General features: G+C 49.8%; 1 protein-coding gene across 4 annotated transcripts in view; it reads right to left on the bottom strand.

Annotated features, from left to right (window-relative positions):
* The window catches only part of slain2 (SLAIN motif family, member 2), a 35,480-nt gene that overhangs the window by 17,728 nt on the left and 2,560 nt on the right, over nucleotides 1-15,192 (bottom strand). For all 4 annotated transcript variants that reach the window (XM_056276384.1, XM_056276387.1, XM_056276388.1 and 1 more), the window contains exon 2: nucleotides 7,568-7,710. In XM_056276384.1, the coding sequence (XP_056132359.1) occupies nucleotides 7,568-7,710 (143 nt within the window). The remainder of the gene's footprint in view (nucleotides 1-7,567; nucleotides 7,711-15,192) is intronic.

The raw sequence follows: 15,192 nt of genomic DNA, 5'->3' as shown, positions 1-15,192 counted from the left end.
TGTTTTTGTCTTTGTGTTGCACTGCTGTGGGCTGGGGGAAACGATATTTCGTTTCACTTCATGTATGCAAGTGCATGAAATTAAATGACAAATAAATGTTCCTGATTCCTGAAATATCACACCAAGATTGTTGATATGATGTTGACAAGGATGGACAGGTTGCCAAGACTGTTGGTAAACACTTTATCAGAGTCAGCGGGCCAAATAGGACAACTTCATATTTGCCTTCATTCAGCTTTAGGAGGTTTTGTCCTCAAGGCAGTTCAAGAGTCTGACTAGATTGGACTGGTCATTTGGTTTCAGGGGGAGATAAAGCTGAGTGTCATCAGCATAACAGTGGAAGGAAATGTTGTATTTTTGAATGATTTGATCGAGGGGAAGCATGTATATAGAGAAAAGAATGGGACCTGGGATAGAAACTTGTGGGACTCCACAGGAGAGACTAGCTGGGAGAGAGGAAAAATTGCCTGTGTTAATGGAGAAACTTCTATTTTTGAGGTAGGATGTGAACCATTTCAAGGCAGAGCCATCAACATCAACCCCATGCTCAAGGCTCAATGTTTTCGGTTTTTACCGATTTTCACGGAAAAATACCCAGATTTTTTAAAAGGAGCAGATCGGTTTAAACGGATTTTCACTCTGATTTTATGTTTCCACGGATCCAAAACTTGTTCATGTGAGGTTATGTAACAGTGTCCTCTTGTGGCGAAATTCGGCATGCTGGATGGCTTTGAAAAATAAAAACCGAAAATGCTGAGCCTTGCCCATGGTGGAGATGGTCTATTAAAATTATCCACAGTATCAAACGTTATGCTGAGGTCAAGAAGAATTAGAATGGCACAGTCATTTTACACTTTTAGCAAGGCAGCATTAGTTTTAGTGTTAGTCATCCACTGGACAAATGGCATGCTTCGTTAAGGACCTTTTAGGAGCCATAAAAGTTTGATGCAAAGAAAAACAAAATAAAACAGGGCAGCTGCATTTCGCTATCGGGAGAATAAGCGTCCTTCAGAGCAGATATCAGTATGCCTCTGGATAATAAGATGGCCATTTGTCTCGACACCATTCAGAAAGGACATTGTGCAACTGTTTGAGTTGGAGGGATCAGATACTCTTGCTTAATATGATCTAACTGTCACATGAACATACCTCTGTAAAAATGGAAATGACCCCTCCCGTTTTAGCCTGGGAGGATGAGGCTGGTCCCCCTCACTGACAGACTAAATATAATTATCTCCGTCTGGCAGTAGCTTGGCCTGGAGGGGATTATGCGTTTGGTCGCGTGTGTGTATGTGTGTGCCTGTCCGCAGCTAATCTCGCAAACTATTGGACTTATCAGCCTAAAAATTTTTGCACACAGTCATGACTCTGATGTCAAAAATAAAAATTACGTATTCTGGGATGAGTCTTGAAAGTAAATGAGCAATCGACTGTATTTTACAAGCCAGTAAATCATTTGCACAATGAGCACAATGACATCTGTGGTTGACACTGTCAGACATGCCTGACAGAGACAGGGCAGCATACCTAGATGAGCGCATTTTGACGGAGTCTATTTGGCCAGTCACTTGAGTCCATTCAGGCCAAGTTTGAGTGCAAGAAGCTGCAGGTGGAAGCGCTACGGAGCACACTACCTATGAGGGAGGTCAGATGAAAGCCACCACCTTGACCATTCAAGTCAGCCTCATTGCCTCCCCCGCAGAGGAGAACAGCCCCAGCAGCTGCGGCTGGATTGCCCTCTTCAAAGCAGCCAGCGAAATTTGCCCTGTGCAACACTGGCTAGAGCAAAGGACCTCCTCCTAGCCTCATGAAGGGCACCGCAGTGAGGCGAAGAAAACGGCTTTCTCCTTCCTATGGAGGAGAGGAGAGGGAAGCAATGATGGACCGGAGACACCACTGCCCCCCATCTTGTGCCATTCAAGAGGCCGTGTCCTCTTTTTGTTCAGGTGTCAAGCCCAAATTGGTCATGTTCCCCCACAATACGGCGGCACGGTGGCACAGTGGTTAGCGCTGTCGTCTCACAGCAAGAAAGGTTTTGGGTTTGAATCCTGGGGTTGTCCAACCTTGGGGCTCATCCCAGGTCGTTCTCTTTGTGGAGTTTGCATGTTCTCTCAATGTCTGCAGTGGGTTTTCTCCAGGTGCTTTGGTTTCCCCCACCATCAAAAAGACATGCATGTTAGGGTTAGTACTCCTGTCTGTGCCCTTGACCGAGGCATGGCAAGACGAACTGGAGTTGGTCCCCGGGTGCCGCACGGTGGCTGTCCACTGCTCCTAGCTACACAGCTAGGATGGGCTAAATGCAAAGTGTAATTTCCCTAAGGGATCAATAAAGTATATCAAAATCAAAAATCAACTCAGTACTGTCTCCCAAGCACACTGTTCACATGCAATACACTGTTGTTCACCCAGCCAGCTCTGTGTTCTCCAAGGAGCGGTATTTTGTTGTTCAAACCCATAGTACGGGCGTTTCACACAAAGTTGTTCATGTTCTCAGTGGGGGTGTGGGGAAAGTTATACCTCATTCAGACATTGTTTAAACAAAGGTGATCCCATGTGTGCAACGAAAAATGTTCATAGCCAGTCTGTGTTAGAAAAGGACAAATAAACCACAGCACTTCTTTATGCCTGGTTTGCTGACAAGAGGGCGCTATGTCCCCTCAGGTAGCTGGCAAACTCACTGCTCACATTCAGGACTAGCATGCATGCGCAGTGTCACCCTGGGTGGAACTACTATTATGATGGGATACCGTTTGCAGTTCCAAATGCGCCCAGGTCAGCAGACAAATAGTGGCAGTGCTTAGACAGAAGAAAATCCTCTTTAATCATGAAAGGAGAGATTCAGGTGGTTCCTCCCTCAGAAAGAGAAAGGTTGGTACAACCGCTATTTTGTCATACCAAATAAAGACGGAGGCTTAAACTCCATACTGGACCTACTACTACTTTCGGCTGCTCCAGTTAGGGGTTGCCACAGTGGAACATCTGTTTCCATTTCTTCCTGTCCTCTGCATCTTCCTCTGTCATACCAGCCAACTGCATGTCCTCTCTCATCACATCCATAAACCTCCTCTTTGGCCTTCCTCTTTTCCTCTTCCCTGGCAGCTCCAGCATCTTTCTCCCAATATACCCAGCACCTCTCCTTCACACATGTCCAAGCCATCTCAATCTTGCTTCTCTTGCTTTGTCTCCAAACTGTCCAACCTGAGCTGTCCCTCTAATATACTCGTTCCTAATCCTGTCCTTCTTCGTCACTCCCAATGAAAATCTTAGCATCTTCAACTCTGCCACCTTCAACTCCGCCTCCTGTCTTTTCGTCAGTGCCACTGTCTCCAAACCATATAACATAGCTGGTCTCGCAACTATCGTGTAAACCTTCCCTTTAACTCTTGCTGGTACCCTTCTGTCGCAAATCACTCCTGGCACTCTTCTCTATTCACTCCACCCTGCCTGCACTCTCTTCTTTACCTCTTTTCTGCACTCTCCTTTACTTTGAACAGTTGACCCCAAGTATTTAAAAGTGATACTGACATCGAAATCGGAAAATTCCTATTGATAGGTTATGTTCTGAGTTGGAATGTGACCACGGAGAAATTCAGTGGTCAAAAAAGCGCGTCTGCGGCCACTCGAGAGAGAACTGTGATTGACTGTTGATGGTGTCCAATGACAAATTGTGCCAGTGGATACGTAGACACCAGTCAATTTGCATATAGGGTGTGTCCGTAGCGAGATGCTACAAAACCATGGAGAAGCCGTTCTTTCACCCCCTCCTGCTAGCTACTTGGCTCAAGTTTGTGCTATTTTGCTGAGACTTTATTATCAATCTTGCTACGACATATTGCTATCTATCTATCTATCTATTTATCTAAATATCTATCATCTATCTATCTAACAGTTATTTGTATCATTGAACATATTATTCGCCAAGTTGTATTGCACTACCATGCCGTACGCCTACCACCATGCCGTGGTCGCATGTGAAATGCGTGGTCCCTGGATGCCTGAGCATCGGCGCCAGCCCTGGCATTAGCCCAGTGTTTCTCAGCCCAGTCCTCAAGGAACCCCTATCCTGCATATTTTCTTTGCAACCATGAATAGGTACCTGTTTGTAGTTATTCAACCAATCAGCAATGAATTTTGTCAGATGTTGCACCCCTTGCATAATTAAGTGCTGCGAGATGATTGGTCGAGTAAGTACAAGCAGGGCTACCTATGCAGGGTTACAATGAAAATCTGCAGGATAGGAGTTCCTTGAGGACTGAGTTGAGAAACACTGCATTAGCCATTTCTCCCTTCCGAGAGATCCTCGAGCCACTGAATTTCTCAGTGACGAGCGATACCAAGCCCCACCCACATGAACACCGAGCCACACCCAAACAACCATCCAGGAAGACAGTAGCCATTAGCTTTGAATTCATAAAACCACACCTATTTTCAGTTATGATTCAAACTCCCAATATTAAAAAAAATGTGTATGTCAGTCTCTCTTTAAACTCATCCATCTCTGCCACCTCTGCTCCTTGCATCCTGACCATTCTGCTGTCCTCCTTCTCATTCACGCCTATGTATTTTGTCTTGCTCTTACTGACTTTCATTCCTCTTCTCTCCAGTGCATACCTCCACCTCTCCAGGCTTTCCTCAACCTGCACCCTACTCTTGCTACAGATCACAATGTCATTCACAAACATCATAGTCTATGGAGACTCCTGCCTGATCTCATCCATCACCATTGCAAACAAGAAAGGGCTCAGAGCCGATCTTTGATGTAATCCCACCTCCATCCTGAACCCATCTGTCATTCCAACCACACACCTCACCACTGTTACACTTCCCTCATACATACTCTGCACCACTCCTACATACTTCTCTGCAACTGCCGACTTCCTTATACAATATCAATACAATAAAATATACAAATATACAATAATAGAATAATCAAAATAAAATCAAATATACAATAAAATCAAATATGCGGATCATAAAACCCCGTACTGGACCTATGGGTGTTAAAAAACGTCTGAAATTATTCAAATTCAAAATGCTAACACTATGGCAGGTAATAAACACAGTAGGACCAGAGCAGTGGTTCACATCAATAGATCTGACCGATGCTTCATTTCAAATCGCGGTTCATCCAAATTACAGACAGTATCTGAGATTTTCATTCAAAGGGGTTGCAATATCTTGTTCTGCCTTCCGGCTGTTGCTAACTCCATGCACATTCACCAAATGTGTTGAGGCAGCGTTAAACCCCCTGCGGAGTCAGGGAATACAAATACTTGTATATCTAGACAATCTGGCCATAATATCACTGTCCATGGAGCAGGCAGAATATCACACAAAAGGAATGATGTCTTATCTGCAGATTTTGGGCTTTTTCATCAATCTGAAAAAGAGTTCACTCACCCCGAGTCAGCAATAGTCCTTTCTGGGGCTAGAAATATGCTTGCTCACCTGCCGTGGTCACCTGTCTCAGTGCAGGATAGCGGCGTTTTGCAATTGCATAGTGTAGTTTCAGTTGGGGAGCAAACTGCAGCTTTGCAAATATCTACAGCTGTTGGAATTGATGGCATCTATGATAGCGATCGTACCGCTGGGCCTAATGTGTGCACTGCAGCAGTAGATATTATCACTTTACCTATACCCCGCGTGTCATCTCCACAGACGGATAACAGTGACCAAGCAGTATGTGGTGGCTTTGTTACCTTGGCGAGAACTGCGCCTACTGCTATACAGGGTCCCTATAGGCAGAGTCCTATATCACAAAGTGGTGACCACGGATGCCTCGTTAAAGGGCTGGGTGGCCATTTGCAGAACAGTAACAGTGAGGAGAGTGGTTACCTGTGGAAAGCAAGCTACAGGGAGATTCTAGCTGTGTTTCTAGTTCTACAGCACTTTCAGTCTGTTCTGGTGGGTCACCATGTTCTGTTCAAAACAGACAACATGACAGTGGTGTCATACATAAACAGACAAGGGGACACTTGCATGCCGGGTTTTTGCACAAAGGGCTACTAATGTGATGCTATGCCCTAATACAGCATATGTTCCTAAAGTCATGCCTATGTCCTACAGCAGCATTTCCCAACCCAGTCCTCAAGGAACACCTATCCTGCAGATTTTCATTGTAACCCTGCATAGGTAGCCCTGCTTGTCCTTACTCAACCAATCATCTCACAGCACTTAATTATGCGAGGTGTGCAACATCTGATATAATTCATTGCTGATTGGTTGAATAACTACAAACAGGTACTTATTCAGGTTTGCAAAGAAAATCTGCAGGATAGGTGTTCCTTGAGGACTGGGTTGGAAAACATTGTCCTACAGTTCATTGGCATTTGAGTTAAGTCCGCTGTCCATCCCCTCCTCCTTTCACCTCAGAGCAGAACAGAAGATTGCACGTTGTGTCATGTGAGGGTTTTACGCATGTATCTTAAATTTACTCTGCATTTTCGTAAATGTGATCAGCTGTTTGTCTGCTTTGCTAATCCAGTTAAGGGCAAGGCTGTGTCAAAGCAATGTCTTTCTCATTGGACAGTTGAGGCCATTTCTCTACCTTACAGCAGCAAGAGCTTGAGTTTACCTGGGAGAGTGCAGGCACACTACCAGAGGAATAGCTTCATCTTGGGCCTTGTTTAAGGGCTTATCTGTCCAGGACATTTATGCAGCAGTTAGCTGGGCTTCTCCACACACTTTTGTGTGGTTTTATCATTTACATGTAGTGGTCCCTTCAGTGGCTCACCCTGTGCTCTCTGGTGGGTTTACTTTACTTTGAACCCGGCAGATTGGTTCGTTCCTGGGGTGTGAATATACATCCCATACAATATGTATTGTACTGAGTGAATTGACTGAAAGGGAACATAGGGTTATGAATATAACCACTATTCCCTGAAGGAGGAATGGGGTACAACACTCATCTGCCCCTCTTCTCCAGGAGAGCTCAGTGAAGAGCGGTGTGATGAGCTGAGGGATGCTGCTGGTGACAATGCTACATAGCCTAACCGGGTGGGACAAAGCCACCATGCGTCACCACGTATCATTTACCTTTCGGGCGTGAATAGAGGTGTCTTCAGTCAGACTAAAGAGGGCGTTATATCTCATACAATATGCATTGTACCTCAATTGTCTTCAGGGAACGGTAGTTATATTCCTAACTCTACATTATTAAATCAAGTTAAATCTAGTTATTTCATGTTAATTACAGCTTCAAAGACATTGTAGAACTTCACTTGAGATGAAAGACTTTCTATTTTTTCACTCAAGAAGAGTAATAAGAATACATTAAAAAAATAAAAAATAAAGCTATCCTTGGTTTAATTCAGTCAGTTTTTGGCTTTTTCACACGGATATGACCAGGTACACATGCAGTACCAACAGGAAAGTAGTCATCTGAAAAGTATGAGTCACTAGTCCAAAAGAGCACAAAATCCTTAAAATAGGAAAAATAATGAAATCCTGCCTTTTTTGTGTCAGCGTTTAACCAGACAGATCCTACTGGGACAATATAATGCCTTGAGTGTTTGCATTAAATAAGCACGTTAACCTCTTATCAGAGGCAGGTGTTAATGTCATTTACCTGACATGGTGAGATCCAGTCTGTGGATAAGGGAGCGCTTGGCTGACTCCATATCAGGGCTGGGGTTGTCCAGAGCCTGGCGACACCACACAATAGGACTCAAGGCTTTTTGCAAGGGCCTGTTCAGCTTAGCCTCATACAGCCTGGTGAATAAAACACACACATGTACGCATGCACGCACACGCACGCACGCACGCGCACACACACACACACACACACACACACACACACAAACAAACAATTGCCCTTACAATTAACAAATAAAAATATATGTTTACTACAACGTTGCTAAAAGCAATCACCTGCATGGTTAAAGGTAAACATTTGCAAGTGCAATGAATAACCTAAAGGTGATCACTAAAAATTGGATCACTAGAGACCCAAATCACAAAAAGGCAACTCTGGTACTTGGGCCATGGCAATACAATGTTTCTTACATTTTTACTGATACACTTAAACAATTTGATGATATAACATTGATAGGGTTTGTGGAAGACCCCAAGCGCACGACACCAGACAGAGATGGGGTTAGCCGAAAACTGGCGTACTTTATTCAAACATAGGAAGGCAATGAGCGACAAGGAAAAAATGGAAAGTCCAAGGGGGAAAAAAACTCGCGGGTAATCCAAACGGGAACAAGGCAGGATACTTCCACGGGGAGACCTTGCAAGGGAAAAACATGAACCAAGGGCTGGGATGAGTTCGTAGAGAAAAGGACCGTGAGAGGAGAGTCGCCGCTACTGCGGGGAGGTTACAACACGAACTGACAACGGGCACGTGGGAGGCCACCAAACTTAAGCCCAGCCCTGATGACTAAGCCCGGCCCTGACGAGCCGATTGGCTGCCGGCGTGGGGTGGGCGGGCCACGGTGCGGGGTGGGCGAGCCATAACAGTACCCCCCCCCCTCCACGGGAGCCACCAGGCGACTTGCCCGGCTTGTCGGGATGGGAATGATGGAACTCAGTGAGCAGCCCAGGGTCCAGGATGAGCTGGCGGGAGACCCAGCTACGTTCCTCCGGACCGTAGCCCTCCCAGTCCACCAAATACTGGAATCCCCGTCCTCGGCGCCAGACGTCCAGCAGCTGGCGGACCTCCCACTGGAGGTGCCCATCCACGATCTCAGGGGGAGGCGGCGCCGGGGCCGGAGGCATCAGAGGACTGTGGGAGACAGGCTTAACCCGAGACACATGAAACACGGGATGGGTCTTCAAGGAAGCCGGAAGCTTAAGACTCACCGCCGTGGGGCTGAGAACCTTCCTGATCTCAAAGGGGCCGACAAACCGGGGGTTCAGCTTCTTCGCGGTGGACTGAAGTGGGAGATCCTTCGCGGACAGCCACACCCTTTGGCCTGGTTGGTACGTAGGTGCTGGGGACCGGCGTCGGTTGGCTCCCCGACTGGCGCGCTCAGCTGCCCGGAGCAGAGTGGCTCTGGTCACCCCCCAGACGCGACAACACTGGTTCAGATGGGCCTGCACGGAGGGAACCGCCACTTCCGACTCCTGCGCAGCAAAGAGAGGCGGCTGGTAGCCCAGGGACACCTCAAAAGGTGAGAGGCCGGTGGCAGAGCTGACCAGGGAGTTAATGGCATACTCGACCCAGGGGAGGAACCAGCTCAAGGAGCTGGGCTTCTTGGCGGCCACGCACCGGAGGGCAGACTCCACGCTCTGGTTCATCCTCTCTGTCTGTCCGTTAGTCTGTGGGCGATAGCCAGAGGAGAGACTAACAGAGGCACCCAACCCCTTACAAAAGGCCCGCCATACCTGGGAGACGAACTGGGGCCCTCGGTCCGAGACGACGTCCAGGGGAAGGCCGTGGAGACGGAACACGTGGCTCGTCAGGAGGTCCGCCGTCTAAGAAGCCGATGGGAGTCTGGGGAGGGCCACCAGGTGCACTCCCTTACTGAAGCGGTCCACCACTGTCAGGATCACAGTGTTACCCTGGGAGGGCGGCAGTCCAGAGACAAAATCCAACGCCACATGGGACCAGGGGCGGCTTGGAGTTGGGAGGGGCTGCAGCAGACCCGCGGGTGCCTGGTGAGAGGCCTTGCTGCGAGCACAGACGGAGCAGGCCCCTACGAAGTCCCTGACGTCGTTCCTCATGGTGGGCCACCAGAAACGCCGAGCCAGAAAGGTGAAGGTGCGGTGGACACCCGGATGGCAAGCAAACTGACTGGCATGGCCCCACTGGAGAACCCGGGGCCGGACTGCGTCCGGGACAAATAGGCGGCGTGGAGGGACGTGGCTCGGGGCGGGATGAGAGCGCAACGCCTGCCTGACCACGGTCTCGATGCCCCAGGTAACCACGCCAACCACCCTGGCCTCAGGAAGAATGGGAGTCGGCTCCTCTGTAGCTGGCTCCCTCCTCGGGTGTTGTCGGGACAGGGAGTCTGCCTTCATGTTGCGGGACCCGGGGCGATAAGTCAGCGTGAAGTCAAACCGACTGAAGAAGCTGGCCCACCGTTCCTGCCGACCATTGAGGCGCTCGGTTGCCCAGATGAACGTCAAGTTCTTATGATCCGTCCAGATGGTGAACGGCTGTTCCGCCGCCTCCAGCCAATGGCGCCACTCCTCCAGAGCAGCCACCACTGCCAGCAGCTCCCGGTTCCCGACATCATAGTTCTCCTCGGCGGGGAGGAACCGGCGAGAGAAGAAGGCGCATGGGTGGACCTTCTGGTCAGACGCTGGCCCTGGGAGAGGACAGCCCCCAACCCGGTGTCCGAAGCGTCCACCTCTACGATGAACTGCCTCTTGGGGTCGGGGTGGAGCAGGACCGGGGCGCTGGTGAACCTCTCCTTGAGGGACTGGAACGCAGAGCGGGCAGCCGGGGACCAGATGAACGGCTGGGAGGGGGAGGTCAGCTTGGTGAGAGGTTCTGCCACGCAGCTGTAGTTCCGGATGAACCTCCGATAGAAGTTCGCAAACCCGAGGAAGCTCTGTAATTCCTTCCGTGATGTGGGATCGGGCCAGTCCACCACAGCCTGGATCTTGCGGGGGTCGGCCCGGGTCTGTCCCCTCTCAACGACGAAGCCCAGGTAGTCAACGGAAGGGGAATGAAACCGGCACTTCTCTGCCTTGACGAAGAGCCGGTTCCGGAGGAGACGTTCGAGTACCCGGCGGACATGCTGGACATGTTCCTCGAGGGTCCTGGAGAAGATGAGGATGTCATCGAGGTACACCACCACAAACTCGTCGAGCATGTCGCGGAGAATGTCATTCATGAGAGCCTGGAATACCGCCGGGGCGTTGGTGAGGCCGAACGGCATGACCAGGTACTCATAATGACCCCGGGGCGTCTTAAAGGCTGTCTTCCACTCGTCCCCCTTCCGGATCCGGACCAGATGATAGGCACACCAGAGGTCCAGCTTAGTGAAGACTGTAGCCTGGGTGAGGGGCTCAAGGGTGGAACTCATGAGAGGAAGGGGGTACTTGTTCTTGACGGTTATCTCATTGAGTTGGCAATAGTCAATGCAGGGTCGGAGGCCCCCGTCCTTCTTCTTCACGAAAAAGAATCCAGCTGCCACCTGGGAGGACGAGGGCCGAATGAGCCCCGCTGCCAAGGACTTGGAGATGTACTCGACCATCGCAGCTTTCTCGGGGATGGTCAGACTGTACAGACGACTGCTGGGAAGGGGTGCCCCAGAGTGGAGGTCGATAGCACAGTCATAAGGTCGATGAGGAGGAAGAGATTTGGGCCCGGGTCTTGCTGAAAACCTCACCTAACTCATGGTACTCAGGGGGAACAGAGGAGAGGTCGGGAGGCGGGGTACTAGGGGCACGTTGGGGGGATGGGGCGGGAGCAGCCTGGAGACATTGGGCATGACAGGAGGAGCTCCACTCCATGACTGTACCGGAGGCCCAGGCGATGTGTGGCTCATGCTGCACGAACCAGGGGCGCCCTACGATCACAGGGACTAACGGGGACTGGATGATGTAGAACCGAAGTCTCTCCACATGGTTACCTGCTATGGTGAGAGAGATAGGGTGGGTGCGTTGGGTGACGCTGGCCAGGCAGCGCTCGTCCAGCGCGAAGGCCTCCATGGGCTTCTCCAGCGTCTCTAGCGGGATGTTAGCCTGGGCCGCAAACTCCGAGTCCAGGAAACACTCATCAGCCCCCGAGTCGAGGAGTGCACCCACCGTGAGCCGCTGGTCAGCCCAGGCCAGGGTAACGCTAACTAGATGGTTCTGTGGGGCAGGACGGCGGGAACAGGAAAGTCGGCTCAGTAGGATCTCCTGGGGCCCCAGTGAGCCTAGTCTTTTGGCCGAGTGGGGCAGCCGCTGATCAGATGTCCCTTCTGGCCACAGTAGAGGCATTGACCCACCTTGAACTGGGCCTCCCGTTCGGCCGGACTAAGGCGCGTGCGCCCCAGCTGCATAGGTTCCTCCCCCGTCGTGGTCTGGGGCGCGGGGGGAGAAACGGCCACAGGGAAAGTGGGGCGAACAGGAGTAGGGATCCTGTTAGGAGTGCTGGACAACTGGGGAATGGAGGGGGATCCACGCAGGGCTCGCTCACGCCTCCTCTCCCGGAGGCGTCCGTCGATGCGGATGGCGAGCTTGATCAGGTCCTCGAGGGAGGTGGGCTCCTCCCGGGTGGCTAGCTGGTCCTTGACAGCCTCGCTGAGACCTCTCCGGAAGGTGACCCGAAGTGACCGGTCGTTCCAGCCGCTCTCAGCTGCGGCCAGCCTGAACTCCACCGAGTAGTATGTGACACTGCCACTGCCCTGCTGGATACTGCTCAGCCGAGCACCAGGGTCCTGGCCACCGACTGGATGGTGGAAAACCTTCCCTAGTTCCGCCTCAAAGGCCTCGTAGGTGAGGCAGAAACTGGCCTTCATGGACCAGGAAGCAGTGGCCCACTGAGCTGCTCGGCCTGTGAGCAGGTTGGTCACGTAAGCGACCCGGGCAGCATCAGACGTGAACATGCTGAGTTGGTGCAGGAAGACCAGCTCACACTGCATAATGAACGTGGCACAGGTCTCCAAGTCGCCATCAAACGGTCGTGGGCTGGAGAGGCAGGGCTCCCGGGGAACTGGGTTGAGCCCCACAGGGTTAACCGGGGCCGCGGTACCAGGGGGCGGGTTACCCACGACTCCAGGGGCAGGCTGGCCCGGCGGCTGGATGGTGAGAGCCGCTGTGATGGTTTGCAACTGCCGCAGGATCTCTGCTTGTCTGCTCGCCAACGCCGCCTGCTGCCTCGTTAGGTTACCCACACAGGCCTGGAGGGGCGGGACCCAAGTCTGAAGATCTCTCACCGCGGCGGAGGCCGCATCTAGCTGCTGGGTGTGGGAGTTAGTCAGGCGGATCTGTTCGATGAGGGCTGCTCGAAGCGGGCTGGCCAGTACGCTCTCCGTGTCGGCTGGGGTCGTCATGGTCAGTTCGTACTGTTAGGGTTTGTGGAAGACCCCAAGCGCACGACACCAGACAGAGATGGAGTTAGCCGAAAACTGGCGTACTTTATTCAAACATAGGAGGGCAATGAGCGACAAGGAAAAAACGGAAAGTCCAAGGGGGAAAAAACTCGCGGGTAATACAAACGGGAACAAGGCAGGATACTTCTACGGGGAAACCTTGCAAGGGAAAAACATGAACCAAGGGCTGGGATGAGTTCGTAGAGAAAAGGACCGTGAGAGGAGAGTCGCCGCTACTGCGGGGAGGTTACAACACGAACTGACAACGGGCACGTGGGAGGCCACCAATCTTAAGCCCAGCCCTGATGACTAAGCCCGGCCCTGACGAGCCGATTGGCTGCCGGCGTGGGGTGGGCGGGCCACGGGGCGGGGTGGGCGAGCCATAACAAAAATATTGGGTGTATTTATTTCCGTTTCATCTAATTTAACTACAAGGACCAACAGCGAATCTCGCAAGCCTCCTAAAACTCACAAATGATGAGCTAGTATGTGACACCCAATATGAAATCAAAACAATACTTGCAAGGACCCCCCCTCCCCGGACCTAACTTGATGAGACATCAATGCATAGTCTTTTCACATACATGAAATTTACATGAGAATATCGATACCCGGTAATGAGGAAAAACTCTGTGAGGGAGAGTTTTGCAGTTATGTATCAGGTTTCTTCCCCATCTGTAATGAAGCCCATCTACAAATGAAAACCTAATATATATACAGCATTACTGTCTATGACACGGAATGCTAATGAGGAAGAGCAGGCTGTGCTGGATAAAGGTTGACAATTAAAATCAATAGATGAGGAGACCTGGTAGTTTTAAGAGGAAATGTATTTGCTGAGGGTTTGATATATGTTAAGGCTATACTTTTTCAGTGGCTACATCAATACCACTTGGGACTAGGAGAAAGGCAGAAAGTCATTTCTGTGAACGCTTGAATAAATGACGAGACAAATGCAAATACCACCCCAGAATTTGCTGTTTTCCAGAACTAATTTAGAATTTAATGTTTGAAAAGCTGGGGACGTACATCACCCAAGCTACAATTTCACCCATCTGAAAAATTTAAAAAAAAATGTGATTTATAGAACTTGTCGTTAAAATTTTGAATGTACGAGTTTAAATTCAGTTAATTTATTACAACAGATATCGGTCTTCTTCCAGATAAAGTTGAGGAGAAATCACTGCCTTGTGTCTGTGACTATTACTCCACCCACAACACAAATAGTCTCACAGTTCCTGCAGCAGTAATGGGTGCATAAATGAACTTTCAATAACCTAAATCTTTTGAAAAAGCAAGCCTTGGTGCTTATTCTGTTGCACTGATCCATAAAGCCTTCTAAATGATTTGAGATAGAAACACTGATACAATGATATAGCAAGGCATGGAAGAGGGCTACATGTTTAACAAACTTTGCGTTATTGTCCATTAAATGAAATGGATGGGATGGATGAAAGTGAGAGAGTATAACCCTTAATGTGTTCTCTGTCTTTTGACGAGAGAAGAGAACAGAAGAGAAGAGAGAATCAGAAGACACTGTACATACATATAACGAAATTCATTCTCTGCATTTAACCCATCCTATGCTAGGAGCAGTAGGCAGCCACAGCTGCAGTGCCCGAGGACCAACTCCATTTCTGTTTTCCATTCCCTTGGTCAGGGACACAGGCAAGAGTATTAACCCTAACATGCATGTCTTTGATGGTGGGAGGAAATTGGAGCACCCGGCAGAAACCTATGCAGACACGGGGAGAACATGCAAACTCCACACAGAACGGACCTGGATGGCCTGGGGTTCGAACCCAGGACCTCCTTGCTGTGAGGCAACAGTGCCAACCACCGTGCTGAGATGAGGAGATGAGATTCCACTATGAAAGGAAATCTGAGTCAGCAACTCTCATCTCAGTTTCAGCCATAGAGGAAACTTTTTATGATGACAGCAGTAACAACATCACAGGCCTAGTAGGCAGACAAATGCAGTGAAAAGCAGGCCTACTTTTAACCAATGTTGGGGTAATGAGATAAAGAACTTTACTGTTGCAGTTTACAGGTCAGCAATTTGCCTGTGATTTACTTTCACTCCAGCACATAAAACTAAGGTCACAGAGCTGATCCATGCTGCTTCATGTATCAACATCAAGACATCGAGCAGGGAGATGTGATGTGTGGATGAGTGTGTGCTATCCAACCATCAAAGCACTACACGGCCAGGCAATGCTTT

Source organism: Lampris incognitus, chromosome 3, assembly GCF_029633865.1.
Source record: "Lampris incognitus isolate fLamInc1 chromosome 3, fLamInc1.hap2, whole genome shotgun sequence".
In the NCBI taxonomy this organism is placed as follows: Eukaryota; Metazoa; Chordata; class Actinopteri; order Lampriformes; family Lampridae; genus Lampris; species Lampris incognitus.
The sequence above is the reverse complement of the archived record's forward strand: the minus strand, read 5'-3'. Positions and strand labels throughout refer to the sequence as shown.